This window comes from Daldinia caldariorum (genome assembly GCF_022478825.1).
Source record: "Daldinia caldariorum strain CBS 122874 unplaced genomic scaffold F4812scaffold_2, whole genome shotgun sequence".
Lineage (NCBI taxonomy): Eukaryota > Fungi > Ascomycota > Sordariomycetes > Xylariales > Hypoxylaceae > Daldinia > Daldinia caldariorum.
In genome coordinates, this window is record NW_025953038.1 from 3,364,329 (window position 1) to 3,377,377 (window position 13,049).

General features: G+C 48.5%; 2 protein-coding genes across 2 annotated transcripts; one reads left to right on the forward strand and one right to left on the reverse strand.

Annotated features, from left to right (window-relative positions):
- The first annotated feature begins 159 nt into the window (after positions 1-159).
- On the forward strand, positions 160-6,498 carry F4812DRAFT_200633 (uncharacterized protein). Its single transcript, XM_047930226.1, has one exon. The coding sequence runs from the start codon at positions 696-698 to the stop codon at positions 6,249-6,251; it is 5,556 nt and encodes a 1,851-aa protein (XP_047794279.1). The 5' UTR covers positions 160-695; the 3' UTR covers positions 6,252-6,498.
- A 1,529-nt stretch (positions 6,499-8,027) lies between these two features.
- On the reverse strand, positions 8,028-10,260 carry F4812DRAFT_416202 (uncharacterized protein). The gene has a single exon (XM_047933043.1). The coding sequence runs from the start codon at positions 9,823-9,825 to the stop codon at positions 8,377-8,379; it is 1,449 nt and encodes a 482-aa protein (XP_047794280.1). The 5' UTR covers positions 9,826-10,260; the 3' UTR covers positions 8,028-8,376.
- Between the last annotated feature and the right edge of the window lie 2,789 nt (positions 10,261-13,049).

Sequence of the window (13,049 nt, forward strand, 5' to 3'; positions counted from 1 at the left end):
TGATCTGCGTTGCTACAGAAACCGGTGAATTTTTAAGGCTAACAAGGAACTACAGGGGGGGCCAGTTGTCCGTCAGGCGCTTGGACCAACAAACAGCAAACGGTAAAATCGGGTATGGAACATTGAATGTATGTAAACCGTAAACCGTATACCGGTACGGAATACACCGCCTGCACAACACGCCCACCACCTATTACGTAGGTTGCTATCTAGCTATCTAGAGAACCTAACCCTCGCGCCTTACGATTTGTAGGTAAACTTAGGTACGGTACTGACTTGGAGAGTTACTTTTTTTTATGAATGACTCTGGTTGATGTCGCGATAACTCAACTCACTTTGTTATCCACTCATATTTTATCAAATTTCTCCAATTCAGACGCGACTACGGAAAACTGTTACACGCATGAACTGTCAACACAACACAACACATATCACCACTTATACACCCCACAAAACCACAAAACCACAAAACCACAAAACATACCAAACATACCTAACGTACCTGATAACGCGATTACTTATTCAAGCTATAGCACTACACAGTTTTAGGTACCGAGCGACTATTATTCGAAGAAGGCTTCAAAACATCATCGGAACTCCAATATAACTTACTACTTCATGGACCATCGACAGTGTTGCTGATCGCTACTCGTCGCGTTTCAATACCCTGAGAAACCCTGACAAAACTGCCCGCCATGGCTCAGGCCTGGCTCGACTCGCTTTCCGAGGACTGGGTATCTCAACCTAGGTCCGATACTTCGCAAGCGCACGTACCTAGTTTCATGAGCCCTAAAAGCCCTAATGCCAACACGAGTCGCAGAAGCTTGAACTCACCAGCTAGTCGCATACCGAGATTCAACGCAGGGAATGCCACAGGGAGGAAATCGCAACAATCGACCCACAACAGTAGCGCTATTAATATACTGAGTGAACGAAGCATAAACGATAGTAACATCCGAGGAGCGCAACGTGGTCCTCCAAAGCCTCCGCAAGCAGCCGGCGCCTCTCAACGGGGACGTTATCTTCGTCGTTCGACATCTGCTTCTAGTGCCGCGTCTGTCGTTCATAATACCGTTCAGCATAACAAATCCCAAAGTTCTTCGCCGTCTAAAAATAGGGATAGCGTACCGGAATGGAGAAGAAGATTGGTTTATGGGGAATTGAATTATGGGGAGTCCAAGGATCTTTTTAGTTCCGCCGGGACAGGATTAGAAAATATCTTTCGACCACCCGTGGCCCAGGAATCCACGGGGGACGAGTCCGCCGGGAATGAAGATGACACGGCCCCGGAGTCAACCTTACCCTCGAGCCCTCCACCCTATTCGAGGCAACAAACTTGCGACGAAGAAGAAAGCTTCGAACAGTCCGCTGACGAATCTTTGCTTCGGCAACCTCGTCCGAACCGGAAGCAGATAAAATTCCGAATGACGGAAGAGATGGTTGACGAACCAAGTAAAGAAGATGTAACGTTTAACGAGCATCATAATGACCAAGAGGAAGGGAATGAACTTAAAGTGCAATATAACAACAACTCTTATAATTTTCTAGGTGACGTTGGCCTATCACGTCAGGCCAGCGGGCAAAGCGTGATGAGAAATGAGGACTTAAGCCCAATTTTACTATCACGCCACGACTCTGGAGACGGCCAAGTGAACTTTGCTCCCGTTGAGCTTCCGGCAGAACAGCTACGTAAGCGCCTCGACAACCTTAGGAGAAACCAAATGTTGTTAGACTTCGAACCTGATGGCCATTGGGAACAAGGACCAACTTATGCTGGCGACGATACTCAGAAAATTGACACAACTGAAGACTTTATCAAAAATGGAGGTTTCCTAAATGTCCAGCGAGGTGGGCGTTCGACAGACGGATCTTTTCGTCAACGCCCCCTTAGTCCCCCGCTGAACCTTGATACATCGGAAATGCTCCCAGAATCGTCACTTCAGGCCAGCACACCGAAACAGTTTCCAACTGTTAGGATAGAGCGTGTTGCATCGGAAGAGAGGAGAGAAGAATCAAAATTTGCTCTCAGTCCCGGCTTACCCCCTGCGCCGTATCCAAGCCCCGAGAGACGATCCCAACAGTCTTCAGGTCAGAATGGTAGCCCCCTGAAATTATTTGGTCCGTATGATACCTTCACCAACCAGACCCTTCTCCGACGTATAAGCCAGTTTGAAGATCAAATGATAGAACCTATCTCACGCACAATGGCGAGCCAAAGTAATACGCCGCCGACGCAAGAACCCTCTTCAAAACTTAACGGAAGTAAAGGGGTTGCAACCGGGTCTGGTTCAAAAGGGGCTCCACAGGCAAGCTTTGACCTTCCCGAAAATCTGGACATTAGCTATTTCGGAGCTGGGGAACTAGATGGTTACGAGTTCACTGAAGACATCACTCAGAATTCTATGGATTACTCCCAGTTGACGAACAAAGAGAATGTGGCACCTGCGGACGACTCGCTTCCGCCAAGTCAATTTCTCAAGTTTCAATTTCCCCAAGACTTATCCTTTGGTGGAAGGTCTCTTGCCGTACAACGCCGGCGGAATAAGTTGTTTAGTAGTTCATTTACTCCTCGGCGCAGCATCACTATGGCTAGAGCGGCCACTAATTTAAAGCCGCAGAGCTCTTCATATCCGCCTGGCCCCCTTGGTAGTATCCAGGCAACGCCACAGAGAGATATCTTAGATGGGAAGAGGCCGCGAACTTCGCCGTCCAAAGATCCCACTCCGAAAAGAAGGAGAACACTTCACCGATCAGACATCGCGTACGGATTAGAAGACCAATATGCAGGAGTAGGTTCTGTGCAGTCTTCACACAGAACCATGCAATCGATTATGGGAGCACAACAAGTTTCTAGCCAAAGTGAATCGCAGGGATCTGTTAGTCCACCCCTTTTGCCAATGTACCAGGCATACCGACCTAGGTCGCCAACTCTTGGCCACGGACCGTCAACATCGCGTGAACGACAACCTCTTGCAACCCTTACTTCAAATCCAGAATATGAACATGGTGTATCGGATATATCGATTCAAGATTTTGCTGTCGATGGATCCGCAAGGACATCCATGAAGACTCAAGACTTTTTCGATGCTGCAGAACAGATCATGGCAATGATACGAAATAAAGCTCGCCCGAAGAACGACCTTAGTAGTGTCGAGGAATCTGAAGCTGAGATTACCGAACAGCACGACGTAACTGCTCCGGTCGAGGATGAGAATTCGTCACAGGAATCCACACAAGAGCCTTTCTTACGGCCCCCAAGTCGAGAAGGACCTCCTCTTAGTAGAGCACCAACCCACCAAGAAGATCCAGCTGTTGCAGATCGGCTAAAGCAATACGAAGAAGTTAGTGACTTAGGAGAAATCATAACGAATTCAATGCATTCCATGGGGCGAATCAGGAAGGCTATCAATGAGGCTAATAGCCTTACTGAGTCTATTAGACAAAGTTTCCTCGCTGAAAACGGATTGGACACTTCTCCTGATGATCAAGATATCGTTAGCGACCTTGCCAACGTTAGGATATCGCGCAATCCGGATTTCCCCGATTTTGGCGAGGATACTGTCGAATTCCCCACGAATGCGACACGATCTTCTGGCGCTTCGACTGCGCGCTCCATACATTCTAGTTCCTCTCACGCATCGGATTCCAAGAGGCTCATAGCACCAGATGTCGTTACACCCCTCATCGGCAATCAGGTAGGCAATATGGTATTCGATAAGGAAAGAAACGTCTGGTATAAGGTCAAACAACCACGTCCTAGTTTAGATGGTAGGAACGTTCTTCCATCCGAAGATAGCGAGGATCCTTTTGCTAGCATCCCGGATCTTTCAGTTGATACGATTAAGGAGACGGAGCATTTGGGTTCAACTGTGAAACAGGATGTGGAAGACGATGACCAGTCTCTACAAGAGGAGTCTTCTGCAATGCCTTCCCCTGCCAAATCACCTACTGTGCCACCCGATTCCGTGAATGACGAAAGCATGTTGAGCCAGACAAGCGAGGCTTTCGCGGGAATGAAACAACCCGTGGTAGAGACTGCAGTCGAGGACGATAAAGAGATTGAACACGAAATAAGAATACACGAAGACCGGATGCATAGGTCGAGTTCCTCGCGCCAACGAAGGAATCTCACAATTTCGTTCTCATCTCCAATCGCTTCCATTATTCAAGATGTTGCTCATCTTTCCGACGACGACATCGCGGCTCAAGAATTAGGTCTCTTAGATGAATCACCCGAACACCTGTCAACGAATATGCTTAAGCCAGGGGGGCGTTCCAGAGCATCCAAATCTGTCAGCAATTCGGCTATAGGGTCGAGGTCACGGAGTCGTTCCGCAAGGAATCTGTCGGTCAAAGGGCAAGAATTCGTGCCCCGGCCTGTGTCACGAATAGACGAACAAGATGAGGATGCGAACGGGGAGCAAGCAGAAGGCGAAGAGCGTCAGATCAGCCTTCGCGAAGATGAGAGTACTATTTTCCCCGAAGGCAACCGTCAGGGGAATACCAGCGTGAGCGTCGTAGTGACGCCAGCTCCTACAAAAGCCTCCCACAATTCGGCAACGCCAATAATTGGGCAATATGTCGGCACTTTCTCGCTCAGCCCTCTGTCTGATTTTACCATGCACCAGGCTGATCAGTCCTGCGGACTAGAAGTCAGCTATGTTGTAGGAGACCGTTATCTCGCTACCGGAGATGGCTCCAAGAAGATCATGTCTAAGGCCATCCAGAATCTGGTCGAGAAGATCACCGAGGTCGAGCCATTCGAGCCGGACTGGGAGACGATGCGTGAGTTGGATATCAATGGCAAACAATTGAAAACGCTTCATATGTTGGACGAGTTTTGCACCAGTGTTGTCACCCTTGACGCATCCAATAATGCTATCGAGCATCTCGACGGCATGCCCGTTAGCGTTCGCAACTTGCGCATTGTCCATAACCGCCTCTCCGAGTTGACGGCGTGGGGCCACTTGATGAACTTGCAATATGTCGACGTGTCGAATAATCAGATTAGTAGTCTGCATGCTTTCAGAGATCTCGTCCACTTGAGAAACCTTCGTGCCGATAACAACCTGATCACTGATCTGGATGGTATCAAGATGCACGATAGCTTACAAGTGCTCCGAGCCAGAGGTAACCTTCTGGAAGAGGTAAACTTGGATGGCACGATGCTACAGCGCCTGACGGAGCTCGACCTGGAGAACAACCAGATCAGCTCGATCCAGGGTGTCGAGCAGCTCACAAGCCTCACCTCTATCAACTTACAGCACAACAAGCTATCATCCTTCGCTCCCAGCGCTAACGTCGCGGTGCCCAACCTCAGATACGTAACCCTCTCTAATAACGAGATTACGACCCTCGACCTGTCGCCTTTCACCTCGCTCCGCCTCCTGCACGCGGACCGCAACCGACTGACGACCGTCAGGGGCTTCTCCCGGTGCCGCCGCCTCGACAGCCTCTCCCTTCGCGAGCAGCAAGGCGACGCACCCCTCGACGCGTCGTCGTTCCTGAACGCGGCCTTCGAAGTCCGAAAGCTTTTTCTCTCGGGCAATTTCCTCTCGTCGTCGTCATTCGCCCCCTCGGTCGACTTCCTCAACCTGCAGTACCTCGAGCTCGCCAACTGCGGCCTCCGCCGCCTGCCCCCCGACCTCGGCCAGCTCATGCCCAACCTGCGCGTGCTCAACCTCAACATGAACGCGCTCGAGGACCTCACCCCCCTGCGCTTCATCCCGCGGCTCAAGAAACTGCTCGTCGCGGGAAACCGGCTCGCGGACCCGGCCCAGGTCGCCGACGTGCTCGCCGGGTTCCCGCATCTCGCGCGGCTGGATCTCCGGGATAATCCGGCGACGCTGGGGTTCTACGCGCCGATCCAGGCGCTCGTGGCTACGGGAGAAGGGGGAGGAAAAGGTGGGTTCGACCCGTTTACGCTGCCGGACGCGGACCCGGCGCGCGACGACAAGTTCTCGAGCCGCTCGGATATGGGCACGCGGATGCGCCGCAGGTTGTACGAGCTCGTCGTGCTGGATAGGTGTCGCCGGCTTAAGATGTTGGATGGCTTGCCGGTCGATGCACCGGCGGCGGGGGGAAGCGAGAGAAGCAGGAAGGGGAGGAAGGGGGATAAGGTGTGGGATGCGCTGGTGAGGAGTGGGGTTGTGAAGATTGGGGATGATGATGATGGTAGTGGTGAAGGTGAAGGTGGTGGTAATGATGGCGATGGCAGGACTAAGGACGGGTCGGTGGCTGCTTTGTCGTAGGGGTGCGAGGATAGCTTTGCTTGATTCCGTCTGTCTGTCTGTCTACCTGCCTGCCTGCCTGCCTCGGTCAGTCTGTTCTGTTCATCGGCTCTCTTATTATCGCATTACCTGCCTCATATTACCTGTTACCTATATTGGATAGGACCAGACCAGCCCAGACCAGCCCATATCACATCACATCACATCACGTCGCATCAAGTCCTGCTAAGCCGGGCAAGAGAAAAGAGAGAGAGGCTTCAGTTCTTTGCCGCGCGGGGCCAACCAACCCTTATGTTTTATTTCTACATTTTCGTTTTCCCTTCTCCCCATTTCTCTTTACCTTTGCCTTTACCTTTAACCCCAAAGGAAGAGATAGAAGGAAGGGGAGAAGGAGAGAGAGTTCCTTCGGGGCTATGTCTGCTATGCTACATGATATGATATGGCATGACACGGCATTTTCTGCTTTTTTTTTTCAAAGGCGGTAACGAATACCTTTTGTTAAACAGACGTGGGTGATGGGCGCCCGGGTTATATATCCAGATAACATTAGGTACATACGGTTAGGGGCGCGCGTTACCTGGGTTATTACAATTGGTGTCTGGCTGACTGGTTCCTCGTTTTTTTCTTTTATTCGGTTAGGATCATCGAGAACGGCGAGGAGTTTAATTTTTCGTTTTTCATTACGAATGAGGATGGATGGATGGGTGAGGGAAGGGAAGGGAAGGAAAGGAAAGGAAAGGAAGGAGTAATAAAAGAGAACTGATATCTGTTTACTGGCGTTTTCTTTTCGGAAAGGAAGGCAGGCAGACAGATGAATAATGTATCTTTGTTTTTATTTTATTTTTATCTTTTCTTTTACACTTTTCTCTCCTCGTTTGTCCTACCTAGGTAGTGAGAGGTAGGTAGGTAGGTAGTGTATGATTAGAAAAGACAAGACTTGCATGGGACATGGTTTACATGGTTTACATGTATGTTACTTACTTTACCTCTAACGCTATGTAGTAATGAGAGATGAGAAAGAAGAGAGGTACCCAAATCTTTTATTTATTATTATTATTTCATTTTATTTTTCCGCCTCCAAACTATTGGTTTTCTAGCAGACACATTTACACTTGCACTTAGGTGGGTACCTACCTAACGCTTTTTCGGCGTTTCCATATCCCTGGCGATGCTTTAAGGTTAAGGAAAGGAAAGGTAAAGGTCAAGGAAGTTTAGGTTCGGGCTTAATAAGTCGTGCTGTGTTGGCGAACGTGCGATGTGATTGCGATGTCCACTGTCTTCCGTCGGGTTTGCCAACTGCAGTAGTAAGGTTGGTTACCTGGGTTATAAATAGGTACGAGTAATTATAATGATTTGTTAGGTATATTCGCTTATAATAAGCAAAACCATCGCGGTCTGATCATCTATCTTTCCAAGCAAATATATAAGGTACCTTATATATATGCCCTGTCTTATGTAGATATCATCAGCGTGAAGCTTAATGGACGGCCGAGAGAGGTAGCTTTGGATTGGGTACCTAGCATTGGGCTCGACTTTTACCTGTAGGTACCTACCTAACATAGGCCTAGGTGGAATTAAAGTTCTCTACCACGTATCTCGTCATCATCGCTTCATTACCGATAGCTTACATTAGGTACATAAGTAATACACCTCCGAGGCAACACGATATCCTCCTCATGGCGACTATGTTGTTGTGTTAAGTAAGGCAAGCAGGCCATACTAGTATATCATATAGATTAGGTAGTTTTCCATGTAGTTCACGAGAGAACAATGTAGTAGTAGCTATACTCCACGAAGTGAAAAGAAAAGGCACAGCGCCTGCTACTTTCATTCTGGAACAACTATATACTATATACACAATATCCACACTATGCGTGTATGCTATGCGTAAAGTCGAAAAGGAGGAAAAAGGAAAAGGACATAGCGCGTTGTTGAAGTACTATAATAATGTAAAAAAAACGCCGAAAGCGATGCTGGGTATATTTCCATGAATGCTGCTGAGAACGAGCTTTCCCCCTGATAATCCCAGCGGAACATGTCGTGATATACAAGACTCCCCCTTGTTCCCTCCCCTGACGAGGTAACCTCTTTCAACTCCGACTCCTTAAGAATTTACTCTCTCCCATTATTTCATGTTCCATCGTATTTATCCTTGGTTGCTAGCGGTACTAGCCGTTCTCTCGTGTCCGAGACCTAACACCTTCTGTAAACTTTTCTTAAAAGCCTTTCCCGTCGCGTGGCTACCGTCATCCTTCTCTGGATGCGATGTATTTTCTGCTGGATTGCTTGGATCCGCCTGTCTCCGCCCCAGAAAACTGAAGCTCATTCTTTTAGATGCGTTGCGTCTCGGTGCGTTGTTTCTACTCTCCGCACCGTTGGTCTTCTTACGAACCGCCACGACGGCAGGAGGATCGGTGCCTCGGGGGGGCCATTCGCCATCTCGTTTCCAACCCGCCACACAAGCACGAACCACATCACCCAGATTAACAGGGCATGAGGGTGTCGCGGATTGAACTACGATCTTATCGTAGATAGTTGGATATGCGGCTGCGGTGATAGAAGCACGCATAGGAGTGGCGACAGGCAAAATAGGCTGAGGTATCGGTATTAGAGTCTCTACCGGATAAGTAGACGAGTCCTCTCTGGTCCTCGTTTCTCTGAATTCCGCGTCCGATGACGAAACGGCAGTTGTATCGCCGGATGTGCGCGTCGCACTACGACTGAGCGTCGTACCCGCGCCTATCGATTCTGTGGGCGACGAGGGTGATGGCGAAGTTGAAATATGCCACCATGAAAGACGTTTCGAAGCGGGAGAGGTGACTACTGGGGTAGTCGCCTTTGGACGTATTCGTGCTGCCTTGGCGCCTGTCCAGGCGTCTCGTCGAGCATTGAAGCAAGCAAGTCCCTCATTCCATTCCATCTCGGAGCGCACCGCCCTCCTCCGCTTAGCACTCTTAGCGAGAGCTGCTACTTTCACCAAAGTGCCAACCGCATCTGGATTATCAAAACGATAAGCCGTTGATGGTGATACGGCAACGTCGTCGTCGTCGTCGTCTTCATCATCGGGCATATCCGATAGCCACTCAGACCTGGGGCGAAAATGAGTGAGATCTTCTGAAACGGTGCTGTACACTGAAGCAGCGTCGTCTCCTGAATCGATGTCCTCAACGACCACGTCGTCGTCATCGTGCCCCTCTGTTGTCCTTGCTGCTTCTGTCCCGCCAGTTTCCGGGTTTGGCTTTGCAGTCACGGGTCGCCACTCGAAATTCCAGTCATTTCGTACCTTAGCCGCTAGGACGCGCTTGATAGCTTCCTTTTGCTTGGTTTTATCTCGACTCACGAGGTCAGGGTCATAATCCAGAGGTGCGGGGGGCGAACGCGAGTGATGCCTTAACCTCGAGAGAGGAGATTTTGTCGACTTGTACAAATCTGAGAGCAACATCTTGGATGAAGAAGCGGAGTGTCTTCTGGCTTGGCCAGCCCCGGTTGATGATGATATAGCCTGGTCGATCTGGACTTCTGCTTGTGTGGGGTGCGGGGAATCAGGGTGACTGGTGGTGCCATGAAAGATTGGCACATTCGCTAAGAACCGCATCAGTCAATCATACCCATTAAGTACAATACCCCGGACTATTGGCGTGGTATTCACTGGGTCTCTCTTTTTTTTTTTTTTTTTCTCTCTACATCAGGTAACTAGTAGAAGCTTGGCAGAGAATGCATGTGAACCCGGGATCGTGCGATGGTAAGTAAATAAACAAGGAGATGGGGTTTAATATGCTTTTCAAGCGGCCTTTTAAAGTGTACTTGACATGAGGCATGAATGTAGGACTGGAGGAGCGAATAGGATACGATACATCCGATCATTGCCATCTCGAGACTACTACCGACGGTTGTCCGAAGGAAGACAAAATCTTCCGTAATATCATGATTTAAGAAAACAGGATTGGATGAAAAGAGAGCTAAAGGTATAGAATAGGACTGAAGATACAAAGTTCAAATTGACTTACACTTGCATTCATCATTGTTGGAATTATTGTTAGTACCCGACAGCTGACGGTCAGGGCCAGGATCACGGTCAAGACTAGGCCCAGTCGGGTCATGGGCGTCGACTGACGGGGAGTCCGCCGGTGCTGACGAAATTCTTTCTGAGACCTGCATCCTGAAGGAAGAAATGGAAGAAAAGGTAAAGAAGGAAGAAAAAAAAGCCTCGTCTGATTACAGCTGATGAGAAAGGCTTTGACGATCAAGATAGTAGGTTCGGGGACTAAGCAACCAAGACCTGCAATCTTAATTCTCAAGGTTAAGGTTATGCATCAGACGACACCGTACGAAAACTTGCATAGAGATAGGAGCTGAGTTTGAAATGCAAGTTGGTTAACGAGCCCTGGTTCGTTGTTTTGTTGTGTCAGCCGAGGATCGTGGTGATGTCCGTGTCGTGTGACCGAACCTGCAAATGCAGATACGTTGTATGTACCTAAGGTATGGCGTATCATGTAGGTATGCATGTAGAATACATGTAGAATAATATGCAGACTTGTTACCAGCTGGAGTGGGCCACGAATTCAAGTCTCGCTATCGTTCCTCTTTTTACTCTTAGGGTTTTACCAAACCTATCGAGCCCATCGCGCACAGTCCCCGAGGGGGGTAGAAGCTAGTGACGATACATGCCTCGATACATGCCTCGATACAACATAGCTCGTGTATGCCGACTAGATAGGTAATAGTTTAGGTGGTAGGCGAATATGGATATGTAGTATTGAAGAAGTAAGGTTGTAGTGATATTTTTTTTCTTCCTCTTGGTCAACTGCCTATTAATTAATTAATAATAAAGCTTAGGTAGTTGTGTTTTCCATGTATAATGCTTAGATTATGTGCAATACCTATATGCATTAACACCGTGTAAGTTAGTACCCAATGCGCTATCGAAGGCTAGCTGCAGGTCTAGTGGAAAGACCCAAGCTGGACCGGGGTGAACCGGGGAATCCACGGTGAAGATTCGCTGAGGAAATCGCAAATTAAGAAAAACAGGCGAGGTCGTTCGTTACATACTAGGCTAACCTTACTAAGGTACCTCTCATAGTGTTAGGTAACTTGGTAGTGTAAGGTATGGAGGAAAATAATAAGAATACCTAACTTGCGTCATTGACAAAAGATACCGGACGAATAAAAAAAAAACTATGTAGGTAACATCCTAAACAAAATAGGTATCGTTAGAGGTACCTAAGATAAGGTAGTGGACCATGCTGCAAACAACATGCTTATATTAAAATGACTCCGCATCAACTCTCTTTTCAGGTCGCATTTCGCCCCGAGACTCAAGAGGCAACGGAGACAACGAGTCATTATGATGATTGATGAAGTGGTTCTGTTGTCAAGAGAGATACTTAAGACTGATCATCAACGGTTTCTTCCACCAAGCCGCTAAACCTAAAAATAAAATAAATACTACGGTTGTACAATACTTATTAATGATGCACATAAGAAAAGGGCTTTTCTCTCTCTTGTCGATCACCAGCCGCGGCACCTGACCCTGCTAGTTCCCCGCATCTATTGGCTCGCTTACTCAGACGAAAAATGGCATGTTGAAAGAAGAAAAAAAAAAAAGAAAAAACCTTAGTATCCACCCGCGAAAGTCTGGAGTGCGTTGCGTCTGTTCCAAAAGTTGATACGACGGATACGTGCATACGCGCCATGCGTAGCTGCTCGTATCGTTGTCTGGAAGGTCCCCATTTCCATTTTTCCCATTCGACGCTGTCTCACTTTTTAATATCAGGCCAATATGTTTCTCCTCTGTACGAGGCGACACAAGATCAATCAGGTAATCACCAGACGGACGGACGGATAAGCAACTCATTTTTTTTTTGTTACCTAAATGTTGAATGAAAATCATGAAACATGAAATTCAAAAACGATGACAACATATCGATTCGACGAAGTCCACCTAAATCTTACATACATACATCATGTACAACTGACAACAGCTCATTCTCGTAATTCCCGAGTTTCAGGTGGTGTAGAATAGTAGGAGGTAAACATCCGGATAGTGAGGAAATACCCAACGGAAGACGAAGTCGACAGACGCTATGGAAATAACTTGGACAAAAGGCCTTACTGTGATACCCCGCGACAGCACCATTACCTCACCAGATCTCTTACGCAAGCTAAGGTCGCCGATGAGCTGGTTATTACCTAGCGCATCAAGTGTATAATATAACGCAAGTCATACTCCCCTTACAGCCGAGGGTCATATCCATAGGCTCTAGCCATCGCGCATTCCCCTAGGGGGTAGGGGGTCCGAAGAAATGGGCCCGACGTTCACTAGGTTAGGTATTCCATGTTGCTATATTCCATATTGCTAAACCCCGAAGCCTCATGATCGATGCTCTCACGCACATCGCGGTAACTTCCCGCATCTGATGGCGGCCGGACTTCGAGTCCGAACGTAAGTCCCTTCGACATCGAGTTCGTCTAAGAGAGACTCTTTTATACGTCTCGATCGCGTAACATATGGCGGTCTGGCTAGCTTCCAAAGACAGAGCTGACTGAATTGTCTCCTTTGCAAGCCTCGAGACCGCGGAGAAGAGAAGGTAATTCGTAACGGCGATTGCGCGGAACCTCCCATATGCGAGGGACGGGGGTCAAGATGAGGCTGGTAAACCCCACGCAGGAGACTAGCTAAGCCAACTGATAATCCGTGGCAGATTTGGGGGGGGGGGGGGGGGGGGGGTGGGGGTAGCGGGGGGGGGGGGGGGGGGGGGGTTAATTTATAAAATGGGGTTATTTGTTTGGTGTGGGGAACAAATGTTTAGGGGATGGGTT